Source organism: Hyperoodon ampullatus, assembly GCF_949752795.1.
Source record: "Hyperoodon ampullatus genome assembly, chromosome: 19".
Classification (NCBI taxonomy): Eukaryota; Metazoa; Chordata; class Mammalia; order Artiodactyla; family Ziphiidae; genus Hyperoodon; species Hyperoodon ampullatus.
The window spans coordinates 45,777,796-45,790,701 of NC_136932.1; the positions used below are offsets into that span (position 1 = coordinate 45,777,796).

Sequence of the window (12,906 nt, forward strand, 5' to 3'; positions counted from 1 at the left end):
CCCTTTCTTATACTCATACAAAGGCACACGGAGGCTTGTAGAGTCCCTGCCTGGACCTTTCTTCCTATCCACCTAGTACCATCAGTAAGGGTGGGCCTCCTCCACTCCAAGACCCAGGAGTGGTCATCAGTCTAGACGGTCCTCATCTCTCCCACCACCTCCGAGGGTTTGCAGACTATAGCTCAGACTCTTCACTCAGCCTCTCTCCTTGACCACCTCTCAGACCCAAGCCCTGACCCCTATTTTTAGCTAAGGCCCCAGCTTGGCTCTGGATTGGGATTGGCCGGGTTTTTTTAATAGGATTTGCTGCCACCATTCGGTCATACTTGGTATGACAGTTCTAAAAGTTACCAAGTTTCCCAGGGCAACTTGTCCCTCCCACAACTTCCTTGAAGGCGTGTCCTGCCTTGCCACCCTCGACCCATCCTGTTTTTAAAAAGTCCACAGGCCTTGCCATCAAGCCTTTTAGCATTTCTCAGTGAATACTGGGAAAGCTTTTACTGTCTCTGACTTAAGTGTTTCCTGCTGTAATTCATATTTGTCCCCTATAGGAAACATAATATCAGTACTTTACATCAGTATAGGCTTTTCTCTATTTCAAGTTCTTTCACATCTACAAGTCATTCAATAAACATTTCTTGGTTCCAGGGATACCAAGCTGAACAAAATACTACCTCATTTATTCTCACAATATCCTCGTAAGTGGGCTGGCATTTTGAACCTCATTTAACAAATGAGGAAACTAGGACACAGAAAGGCGAAGTAACTTGTCTACGGTGTCAGAAAGCTTGGACCAGAACCCAAGGCTCCAACTTCCACCTCTGTGCTTGCTCCAGTAACCAGCCCAGGCTGCTGGAAATAATCACTGGCACCTTCTGGGGAGGGGATCAGAGTCTCTTCTGGAATTCCTGATGCTTCCTCTGACACCTCAAGGCAGGCTGGGGCAGGCCCTTTTGCCCTGGCTATGACTCAGCCCACTCAACACACACACACCCTCACATCACCCATTCTCTCTCTGCAGCCTATCTCCTGAGCTGCCACTTTCCCCGACGTCCAGCTTATGGAGCTGTGACTGTCACCAGCCTCCACCCAGGAGGTAGTGCCCGCTTCCACTGTGCCACTGGCTACCAGCTGAAGGGTGCCAGGCTCCTTACCTGTCTCAACGCCACCCAGCCCTTATGGGATTCTCAGGAGCCTGTCTGCATTGGTGAGTAGCCCCAGGGGACTCAGTGCTGAACAGGGGAGTGAGGTGGGGGGCTCATTCCTGCTCTCTGTTGCTGTCTGGCACCTTCATTTGCTCTCCATAAGGAAGCCAGAAAATGGCCACACACATCAGTAGCATTCACCCAAGCTGCACTTATTGAGCACTTACTGTATGGAGACACCACAGGTATACAGAGCAGAATTAAACAGGGACTGTGCCTTCAAGGAGCCCACAGTTCCAGGAAATGGGAGTGAAAGAAAGTACATGGGTCACCAACTTCCAGAGCAGGAAGTTAAAAGTACTAACGAAGAGGGAATACCCTGGCGGTCCAGTGGTTAGGACTCAGTGCTTTCACTGCTGTGGGCCCACGTTCGATCCCTGGTGTCAGGGAACTAAGATCCAGCAAGCTGCACAGTCAAAAAAAAAAAAACAAAAAAGTACCAGTGAAGTGACAGAGTGACCTGGGATAGGGGGAAGCAGTCATTCTTAGCTGGGCACTTAGGAGGCTTCCTAGGTGAAGTAAGCATTGAAGGTTTGACATTTCTTTTTTTTTTTTTTTTTAATGAGTGTTGAGTTGTATTAACTATTCATACAGCTGTTATTTAGATGATCATATGATTTTTCCTTTGATCTGTTGATGTGGTAAATTATAGTAACTGATTTTTAAATTTTATTTATTTATTTATTTTTGGCTGCGTTGGGTCTTCGTTGATGCATGTGGGCTTTCTCTAGTTGCGGCGAGCGGGGGCTACTCTTTGTTGCGGTGCGCGGGCTTCTCATTGCTGTGGCTTCTTGTTGCAGAGCACGGGCTCTAGGCATGCGGGCTTCGGTAGTTGTGGCACGTGGGCTCAGTAGTTGTGGCGCACGGGCTTAGTTGCTCCGCGGCATGTGGGATCTTCCCAGACCAGGGCTTGAACCCGTGACCCCTGCATTGGCATGCGGATTCTTAACCACTGCGCCACCAGGGAAGTCCCTGGACATTTCAGTGGAGGGGACAATGTGGGCAGTGACACAGAGGTGAGAAGGTGAGGGAGCATTTAGGGACACACAAAACAGCCAGGTTTGGCTGAGGCCTGAGACATGTGGAGGGGGCAGTGGGAGGGCCTTGAATGTCAGGCCAAGACACTGGGTGGGGAGCTGTTGAAGTTTTGTGAGATGAGGAGGGAGGGGCTCAGAACTATTCCTCAGGAGAGACAGCCGGGTGGTGTCTGGAGGCTAGGCAGCCAGCCGGGCAAGAGGGTTTGAACTTAGACAATGACTTTGGGAATGAAGAGGAGGGAAGTGTTTCCAGAGTCACTGATGAGGGAATGGGGGGAAGGAGGAGACTCCCAGGTTCTGGCCCTGGGTGATCAGGGAGTCTGAGATTGCTGCCAGTGGAGTGGGGCTTGTTGGCAGAAGGGAGATGGAATGTTTAGTTTGCAGCGTGAAAGGCAGCTTGGGTTTTTGATACGTATTTCATTCTATAAACTCTTTCTAGGTGCCAGGCATAAGCAGAGGTGAATAAGCCAGACACGGGCTCTGCCCTCAAGGAGCTCTCTGTCTGGTGGGAAGACTGGAAAGCAGCTCAGGAAGTTCAGTGCAGATGGAGCTGTGATGGGGGGAACTCAGGGCACAGTGGGGAGATCCAAGGGAGGGAGAGTGTCTCCAAAATGAGGAAGGAGACAAGGAAAGCTTCCCAAGGAGAAGGCAGGGAAGGATGACAAGCATGTTAGGACTCAGGGAAGTGGAGTGGATTCCTGGAACAGCACCTGCAAAGATGCGGAGGCATGAAGCAGCACACTGTCGTCAGGACATGGTGAGGTGCACCTGAAGAAGAGGGTGTACGGGGAAGGGCTGAAGCTGAATCAAGAGAGAGTGGTTTATAAAGGGCTTGCACACCCTCTTGAGCCTGGACTTTATCCTGAGGGTAATAGGGAGCCACTGAGGAATTTAAGTGAAGGATGGGGCGTGATCCGACTTGAAGGGCAGGTCCATTCTGAGCCCAAGCAGAAAGGCGGGTCTGCCCCCTCTGCAAAGAAGCAGAGAAGAAACTCACCACAACTCCTTCCCCGGGAGCTTTATTAGGTTAAAATATTCTGCCGTCTTGAACACTTGGAGGCAAAGGCACTTGGTCTTGGCCATGGCAGCCTGGTCTCTGACAGCTGGCAGGGTCCAGAGCTGCATGTCCAGGAGAGGAAAGCACTGCCTGAAACCAGCCACACTCCTGTTGCCTGAGACCCCTCCTCTGGCCCCATTTAACTGCCAGGAGCCTGTGGCCAAGTAACTCAGCAGCCTTCAATGATGGGGATGGGAGAGCTGCTAAGCCTCTGCTTAGGAAGAGAGGACAGTCTCAGGCCAGAGGGACCAGTGCTGGAAAGGCCCTAAGGGGTCAGCCCAGAAATGACAGTGGTAGTGATGCTGTTTCAGACAGCGTTCAAGACCATCACCTGGCTAGCAATGCCTGCTAAGGGCACAAGATTTGGAGGTGGATGGCATGCATACCAGGTGTTTGTCATCCCTGATCTAGTCCTACTCTTTTTTTTTTTTTTTTTTTTGAGGTACGCGGGCCTCTCACTGTCGTGGCCTCTCCCATTGCGGAGCACAGGCTCCGGACGCGCAGGCTCAGCGGCCATGGGTCACGGGCCTAGACGCTCCGCGGCATGTGGGATCTTCCCGGACCGGGGCACAAACCCGTGTCCCCTGCATCGGCAGGTGGACTCTCAACCACTGCGCCACCAGGGAAGCCCCCTACTCTCCTTTTTAATATCCATTCACTCATTTTATTCAACAAACATTGAATACCAACTCTGTGCCTGGCCTGAAAAGACTTGGCCCCTGCCCAGGGGGGCCTAGGTAAGGGACATATCCAATAATAACTGGTTTAAGAAAGTGGCATGAAGTAGAGACAGCAGATATACCCAAGAAGGTTGGATATACCCTGCAGCAGACATACCCTGGTAAGAGGTATTAATAAAGTTCACCTGGGCAGGGGAAATCAGGGACGGCCTCCCAGAGGAGTCAGCAGAGAGGGTAAGTGACTTACCCAGGGCCACATGGCTAGGCAATGGAAGATCTACCTTAGTCAAGGGAGTTGCACATGAAGAATAACAAGTGTGAAAGGTTAGGAGGTCGGCTGCCTGGAGCTGCAGGGTCACAGGGGCAAAGGATTGACCTTCAGGGCCATGAAAGCAAGCTCCCTGCTGCCCCGTGCAGAAGGTACAGAGCTGGGATGGGCAGAGAGGCTTGTTAGGCTGTCTAGGATCCCACAGGCCAGCCCAGCCCACCGTCCCACCCCTGTCTCCCAGCTTCCTGCGGTGGAGTGATCCGCAATGCCACCACGGGCCGTATCGTCTCTCCCGGCTTCCCGGGCAACTACAGCATCAACCTCACCTGCCACTGGCTGCTTGAGGCTCCTGAGGGCCAACGGCTGCACCTGCACTTTGAGAAGGTTTCCCTGGCAGAGGATGACGACAGGTGAGGGGGTATCCTGGTGGGATAGCAGTGCCTGGCCTGGTAATACCCTGCTGGAGGGATGGTACCCAAGCCTGGGGCCTCACCCAACTCAACTCAGCGACCAGCCACGCAGCTGCCGCTCTCCTGGCCCAGGCTCATCATCCGCAATGGGGACAATGTGGAGGCCCCGCCCGTGTATGATTCCTACGAGGTGGAGTACCTGCCCATTGAGGGCCTGCTCAGCTCCGGCCGACACTTCTTTGTGGAGCTCAGTACTGACAGCAGTGGTGCGGCTGCAGGCATGGCCCTGCGCTATGAGGGTGAGCCTGCTGGGACCTAACTGGGGGTGGGGGTCTTGAGCCTGGGGTCTCTTCTCGCACGCTCCCCCTCTGCCTCCATTCCATCGTCGCGCCTTCCAACTCAGCCCTTGCTCACCTGCCACCCAGGTCCCCTCCCCCTACCCCTCTCCTGAAGTCCAGGATTCTACTCCATCTTTTCAGGAGACCTCTGCCTGGACCCAGGACCTCTGGTCCAAGGGAATGAATTCTCTAGAGTTTGAAGAACAAAAATGGCCCCAACCCTTAGGGAAGGAGAATTGCTACAAGAGACATTCTAGCACCACTCATGCATGCATGTGTTCGTTATTCAAAAAACATTTATTGAGCACCCTCTGTGTACTAAGCACAAACTAGGCACTGGGAATACAATGGTAATCAAGATGGCCTCCTGAGCACAATTGGGACGGATGCTCTGGGCTGTCCCTGCCCTCTGCTCCAAACCTCAGACATACATCTGCAGTCAGGAGGAGAAAGGCCTTGGGGAGGGAAGTAGGCGGATAACTGCCCCCTGTGTTTGCTCCAGTCGAGGCTGAGCTGGGCTGGGCCCTGTGGTTTGCAGCCTTCCAGCAAGGCCATTGCTATGAGCCCTTTGTCAAATACGGCAACTTCAGCAGCAGTGCACCCTCCTACCCTGTGGGTACCACCGTGGAGTTCAGCTGCGACCCTGGCTACACCCTGGAGCAGGGCTCCATCATCATTGAGTGCGTTGACCCTCATGACCCCCAGTGGAATGAGACAGAGCCCGCCTGCCGAGGTCAGTAGGCGCCAGGAGATGGGCCTGCCAGAGCAGGGAGCAGGGTGGGCACCAGGGGGCCAGCCACAGGGCCTGGGACCACAGGGGCCCTCTGACACGTGTGATTCAAGCTTCCCCCTGAGGAGGAGGTGGGGGGCTCCGAGCAGTGGGTAGGCACTCCTGTGGGCCGGTGGCAGCTCCAGGACGTGGCACTGGGGGGAACGCGGAGGGGATGCGCCGCCTCTGCCTTCCAGCTGTGTGCAGTGGGGAGATCACAGACTCGGCCGGCGTGGTGCTCTCCCCCAACTGGCCAGAGCCCTACGGCCGTGGGCAGGACTGCATCTGGGGCGTGCACGTGGAGGAAGACAAGCGCATCATGCTGGACGTCCGAGTGTGAGTGCCCACTGGGCTCGGCCAAACTACCTCCTGAGCTCTGGGGACATCTCTCACCCAGCCCGTCCTGGGGTCCCCGGGCCCACCCTCCCTGACAGTCCTCCTCCACAGGCTGCGCATAGGCCCTGGTGACGTGCTTACCTTCTACGATGGGGATGACCTGACAGCCCGGGTCCTGGGCCAGTACTCTGGGCCCCATGGCCACTTCAAGCTCTTTACCTCCATGGCCGACGTCACCATACAGTTCCAGTCGGACCCCGGGGCCTCAGTGCTGGGCTACCAGCAGGGCTTTGTCATCCACTTCTTTGGTGAGCTTGCCCCTGCCCACCCTGCTGCCTGGGGGAAAAGGGATGCCAGGATGCAGACCCCGACCCATGGCAAGTCAGAGAGTCCAGGGCAATGAGGAGCCTGAGCGCTCTTATCTGATGAGGGAAAGCTGGGAATCTCCAGGTATCACCTTCAGGAAGCTAATCTTGTGCTCCATCTTCCCTGAGGGCCCGGTGAGAGGAAGCAATTCTCCGTTGCCGCAAGAGGGATTGGGGTAGACAGCAGGAAGAACTTCATAACAGAAATAGGGAACTGAGGAAAGGTGTTCGTTTCTACCTTTCTAACAATCTTTGACAGAAATGACAATTTTCCCCACCCTACCCAATCCCTGAGGAATTGGCCAACATGCTTCTGGAAGTAAGGCCAAAGCTTAGGTGACAACCCTGGAATCTAGCAGACAGAATAATGCCAGGGACAGGCAAGGAGGGGCCCTTGAGCAGGAAGGCATGAATCGCTGAGCCTGCCTAGGCCAGGCTAGGCCCAGGACAAACTGGCAGGAGCCGGAGTGCCCTCAGGGTCAGGGAGGCTAGCACAGTCCCTTTGGTGCTGCTGACGGCCTGCATCTTGCTGCCCCCAGAGGTGCCCCGTAATGACACGTGTCCGGAGCTGCCTGAGATCCCCAATGGCTGGAAGAGCCCGTCGCAGCCTGAGCTGGTACACGGCACTGTCGTCACTTACCAGTGCTATCCTGGCTACCAGGTGGTGGGATCCAGTGTCCTCATGTGCCAGTGGGACCTAACCTGGAGTGAGGACCTGCCCTCCTGCCAGAGGGGTGAGTGTACCTGTTCCCCATATTCTCCCCAGCACAACCTACAAGCTTCTCTCCTGGATTCTGACCCAGACTCAAGCCATTATTAGCTGGTATTCATAGCCTCAATTTCCTAATCTGTGAAATGGGATAATACTTTCTCATAGGGTCATCCGCCAAGTACTCCAAGTATTTTGTTCCTGGTATATGGCCAATCAGTATTTGTTGACTCTGATGGATGGGAAGGGGCAAATGAGGAGATACACCAGCAAAATGGTAGGGCAAATAAATAGGGGTGGAGCCATATGCCATGAAGATGTTGGCTGACTTGGAACAAAGCCAGCATGGACTGGCTTTTGCTGAGTTCTACTTGGGCTACTTCCCCCCATCACCCCGCACCCATAGTGACTTCCTGCCATGACCCTGGGGATGTGGAGCACAGCCGACGCCTCATATCTAGCCCCAAGTTTCCCGTGGGGGCCACCGTGCAGTACATCTGTGACCAGGGTTTTGTGCTGACGGGTAGTGCCATCCTCACTTGCCATGACCGCCAAGCCAGCAGCCCCAAGTGGAGCGACCGGGCCCCCAAATGTCTCCGTAAGTCTCAAATGAGGAGGAGGGGACGATGCTGCCTCTGGAGGCTAGGGGCCTGGCACCCTCACTGGGCTCTGCCTGCTTTGCAGTGGAACATCTCAAGCCGTGCCATGGCCTCGGCGCCCCCGAGAATGGTGCCCGCAGTCCTGAGAAGCAGCTGCACCCAGCGGGGGCTACTATCCACTTCTCATGTGCCCCTGGCTACGTGCTGAAGGGCCAGGCCAGCATTAAGTGTGTGCCCGGACACCCCTCACATTGGAGTGACCCCCCACCCATCTGTAGGGCTGGTGAGTGCCCTGCCACCCCCAGAACCTCTGCCTGGCCCGTAGGGCTGCTCTGGCAAAGATGTCAAGTGCTGAGAACCAGAACCCCCTGCCCATGCCCCCTTCATGTTATTCTTGGTCTCCCCAGTCTCTGCCAGATCCTTCTGACCTGGTGACACCAAGACAAATTCTGGGATGGGCTCTCCTCGGACAAATCCTTCCCATGATCAGCCCACTCCCTACCTTAGTGGTTTGGTTCTTTGGGCTCATCCACTGCCCTTGGCCCTCCCCTCTTGTTCCAGCCTCTCTGGATGGCTTCTACAGCGGCCGCAGCCTGGATGGTGAGCCCCCAACCTTGAGGGCCAGGGAAATAATCTCCCTGCCCCTAGTTCTCACAGCTTCCAGGCCATGGGTTCTCTGAGGAGGGAGGGCAGAGAAAGAGAGAGGTCTGGGACTAGCAGGGCAAAAAGCTCCTTCCCTGCCCCCAGCCAGCTAGAGGGAGCTGGTGGCTGGATGCCCCTGGGCAGAGGTGAGGGGATGTGGGACCCAGGCCTCTGCCCCAATCCCATCCTCTGTGCTTTCAGTTGCCAAGGCGCCTGCTGCCTCCAGCACCCTGGATGCTGCTCACATTGCAGCTGCCATCTTCTTGCCGCTGGTGGCAATGGCGCTCTTGGTGGGAGGTGTGTACCTCTACTTCTCCAGGTGAGTCTGGCTTCCCTTCCTGCCCTGCACCCTTGACTCACTCCTGCCCAGCACTCCCGACTCACAGGCTTCTCTGCCACACAGGCTCCAGGGGAAAAGCCCCCTGCAGCTGCCCCGAACACGACCGCGCCCTTATGACCGCATCACCGTGGAGTCAGCATTTGACAATCCGACTTACGAGACTGGAGTAAGTACCCAGGCCAGGCTTAACACCCTAATCAGGACCCAATCCTATGCTCCCTTGGGCAGGTACCCCTGAGGGTCCTGCCAAGCCCTCTCTCTCTTTCCCTTTCCCTTTCCCTTGGGAAGGTGGATTATGGACTGGCCAACCTTTTACAAGTTTCCAACTCCCAGCAGTCTCTTTCCTTTGCAGGAGACGAGAGAATATGAAGTCTCCATCTAGGTGGGGCAGCCTGGGGAAGCCGGCTCAGCCCTGCGTCACAGCCCAGCAGCAGAGCTCCCAGCTTCCTGCTGTCCCTCCACCTCCTGTACATACCACCTGGGAAGAGATGCCACCAATCCCTCGAGAAGTTGTGCTCTTCCCGCCTGCAATGCCTGCCAGGGCCTATTTTCTTGGTACCACTGCCCACTTAGGGCCCTTCTTTGGGTCCAAGTCAGGGGCATCTGCCTCTAGGCAGAACACAGCTGGGGCACAGGCATCAAGAACCAGCATTCTCCTGACTCTCTTTCGTGCCCTGGACCTCCAGCCTGGAATTCACAGGCAGAGCGGGAGCACCTCTCTCCACGTGACCACCATCCAGCCCTGGCATGTAGCACCCTGCAGCAGGGTTAACTTGACAGTGGCGGAAACTGTGCCAGGGTGCTCCTCACAGGGCCATCACCAGTGGCCAAAACTGCTCTCAACAGTGACCTCTGGGTAGTCCTGACATGCTGACATCAGCCCCCTCTGGGGGGGGGGGGTCTCTAGTCTTTCTCTAAGGCCCTGGGAATGGTCAGTTCTGCCTTCCGTCCCTTGCTGGGGGAGGCAATAATTCTAAGAGATCCTAAGGGGTTTAGGGACTCTACCCCAAGCTCAGGTTGGGCTTCCCTAGGCCACACCACTCATGCTCCACACCAAAGCAGGACACCCCACTGCTCCCCTGGCAGCCCTGCACCCTGAAGAGAGGGAGACCTTCCCCTGATGTCAGTCTGGCTGTTAAAAACATCCTCTTTCCCACTAGCCCCTCCTCCAACCCCAGCCCCCTGTCAGGCTTCCCTCCTGGCCACTGCGTTTTGGGATAAGGGGAGTGGGCAGGCATATTCTGGAGAGCAGCAGAGGTCCAAGGGTCCAGGAATCTGGCCTAGAACAGGGGGTCAGAGCGTCCCAGGGAGAGGCCCAGAAGCTAGCTGCAGGCCACTTTGTACATGTAATGTATTATACGGCGTCTGGGCTCCAGCCAGAGAACAATCTTCTATTTCTGTTGTTTCCTTATTAAAAAAATGGTGTTTTTGAAAAAAACCAAGCAATGGCCTGGTGGATGGTACTTTCTTGGAGGGAAGGAAGGTGGGAGATAAATGGGATGTGGACTTTAGGACCAGAAGGCATGCTGGACCTACCAACTGATCATCTCCAGATTTTATCAAAAACCAGTCATGGGAATTCCCTGATGGTCCAGTGGTTGGGACACAGCACTTTCAATGTGGTGGCCTGGGTTCAATCCCTGGTCAGGGAACTAAGATCCCGCAAGCTGTGCGGCGCAGCCAAAAAAAATACAACAACAACAACAGAAAAAACACAGTCACGTGCCAGTGCTTCAGGGACTACTGTCCCAACAAGGTCAGTGCAACAGATGGCATGTGAAATGAGAGGTCCCAATTGCTGGTGCCACAGGGGTATGGGAGCCCAGGAACTCAAATGCTCATCAATCCCAATGCTTCATTTCCTCCTCTTTGCTAGGTCCAGAACTGCAGGCTGGCACATTCCCAAGCCTGTCCTCTAAGCCACTGTATTGCTGAAAAAGCCCAGGAAGCCTGACGCCTCTCTTCTTTCGCTTCCTTCCAGCTAGCAAGGCTTAGGAAATTGGAATAGGAATCAGAGGCTGAACCCCTGAACATGAGGCTCTAGTCTGCCTTGTCCTCAGAGAACATCCAGACTGTCAGGCGCAGAGGCAATGCAGCGTAGGGGCCTGGCTCCTATTTTGACAGAAGCTGTATCCATGGACTCCACAAAGAGGTGACTGAAGCGGATGTGCTTAAGTTTGCCATGTTTGGTCCCTCCCAGCCTCTATGCCCCTTCCCCATGGCCCCCAGCACCTCCTGAGATGTGCTTAGCCAGCCTTGGTCCCCATCATACATCCATGCTTAGAGGTATGCTCTGCATGGCTGCTCTCCAGAGTAAGAGCAAGAGGGAGGCAACAGGGAGTTAAGGGCACTCAGAAGCCAGATGACACAAAATCTCTGATGGAAATAGTAGCAGCAACCAGAACTTCTACAGTCATCCAGCGGGGAGGTCTTGACCACTCATGGCTGCCCACGTCCTGGTTCTACCACAAGTCACCTTGAAGGATGGAGAGGCTCCAGTCTATGCAGAATGCAGTGCCTAAATCAGCCACAAGAGGTCACTTCCGAAGGCATCTGTAACCCACCTGCTCTCCCTCAATCCCCCTGGAACAGCCAGGGCTGGAGCTCTCCAAGGTGGCACCAACTACTGGCCCCACTGCGCTGACCTCATCCTCCAAGTTCTGAGAGGAAGGTTTGTGGAGTGATTAGTTCCCCTGGCACTTGTCAACAGAGCCAAGTATTATTTCCCTCTTTAGCCCGTTAATGCCTATGTCTGTTCTCAACAGCAATGATGGTGTTGATCAAAGCAAAGCCTGGCTCTTTGGCCATGTGCCAATGGCTTACTTTTCTGCCCCATAATACCTTCAGGCTGACACAGCAACACAGCTGGGCCCTGAGCAGTAGGAAGGACGCCAGTGGGAGAGGGCACGTGATGTATCCATTTCTGAGGGTCTGTGGCATGAAATACAGCCTAAGAAGAGGTGAGGTCCGGCCACTTCCATACTTCTAGCTCAGCCCTCCTCTCTCTGAGGGCCACATCTCTGGCCCGTAGCCACTAAGATTTCTTGTTTGCTGAGGCTGGTAGCGGGCAGAGAGGGCCGATCTACATGATATACTCCCCTGCTTGATCAATAAGGCCCAGGACTTTATTGTTCTTCCCAGGCAACAACAGGATCATTAGGAAAGTCAGAAAAACGGAAACCTAAGACCACACACCGACATCCCCACCCTATCCAATCATCCTCCTTACTATCCCCAAAAAAGCAGCAACTCCTCACAGGCAGTGAGACAGTATCCTAGCCTGGGAATCAAGAAAGCTGTTTCATTCCTAGGTCTGCCATAAATTCACTATGTGAACGAGGCAAATCACTGCTCTCCTTTGTGCATCTGGAAGTGAGGAGATTAACAGAGATGGTTTTTAAGCCCTTTCCAGTTTTAGGCTTCTGAGAATGCTAAGTACACCTTAACATCAAAAGTGAGCCAGGACACAGCTACCTGGTAACAACGCCAACTAAACGCCTGGTGTCAGGCACAATGATGCCACTCCCTTCTCCACCGCTTCATCTACAGTCAGGCAGAGATAACTGGCAGTCTCTGAAGATGGTACCAAGGGCAGGGGCGGGCGCCGTGGAGACCGTGAAGCCCCGCCCAGAATTCGAGGTGAGGCCTTTCAGACTACAAATCCCAGCATGCAGCACGGCAGCTCTGAAAAGTATCTCTTTCCGGCAGGCAAATCACTCTTGCCCGAGTCCGTGCTACCGTCCACTGCATCGCATGCACACGGAACTACGGCCCCCATAACCCACCAGCGCCATCGCGAGTCTTGCTCCCAGGATGCAATGCGCTCCCGTTCGCCCTTTGGACCCTTTGCGCATTGCAAACTGGGAGTTGAAGTCCACTGTAGGCAGGTAGCTGGGCGTTGTCAGCATTACAAACTCTTCGCTTTTGGCTTCCTCTTGGAAAGCAATTCTCAGGGACAGTGATCAAGAGAGGGTAGTAACGGGCAGGTTGACCTCTCCTTTCATCACCATGAAAGGCAGGAATGCTCAGGCTCAAATTTACTGCTGGGAGCGGGAGGGAAGAGGGAACAGGAGCCATCCAACCCGACACCAAAAGCATCGTTTTCCGTCGCGATGGCTTTTCTTTTCTCTTTACCAATATGGCGCCTGGTC

The 12,906-nt window shown here is 54.6% G+C and overlaps 1 protein-coding gene across 4 annotated transcripts in view; it reads left to right on the forward strand.

Moving 5' to 3' along the window:
- SEZ6 (seizure related 6 homolog) overlaps positions 1-9,137 on the forward strand; it is a gene marked incomplete at both ends in the record, with an annotated part of 43,975 nt that extends 34,838 nt beyond the window's left edge. Inside the window, 13 exons of one of the 4 annotated variants that reach the window (XM_079726292.1) lie at positions 1,022-1,207; positions 4,489-4,657; positions 4,790-4,956; positions 5,534-5,728; positions 5,962-6,100; positions 6,212-6,408; positions 7,005-7,199; positions 7,581-7,772; positions 7,859-8,056; positions 8,335-8,373; positions 8,617-8,734; positions 8,819-8,921; positions 9,108-9,137. In XM_079726292.1, coding sequence (XP_079582418.1) covers positions 1,022-1,207; positions 4,489-4,657; positions 4,790-4,956; positions 5,534-5,728; positions 5,962-6,100; positions 6,212-6,408; positions 7,005-7,199; positions 7,581-7,772; positions 7,859-8,056; positions 8,335-8,373; positions 8,617-8,734; positions 8,819-8,921; positions 9,108-9,137 — 1,928 coding nt within the window. Of the gene's footprint in view, positions 1-1,021; positions 1,208-4,488; positions 4,658-4,789; positions 4,957-5,533; positions 5,729-5,961; positions 6,101-6,211; positions 6,409-7,004; positions 7,200-7,580; positions 7,773-7,858; positions 8,057-8,334; positions 8,374-8,616; positions 8,735-8,818; positions 8,922-9,043 lie in introns of all 4 variants that reach the window. The other 3 variants (XM_079726290.1, XM_079726291.1, XM_079726293.1) reach the window with 3 other exon arrangements.
- Between the last annotated feature and the right edge of the window lie 3,769 nt (positions 9,138-12,906).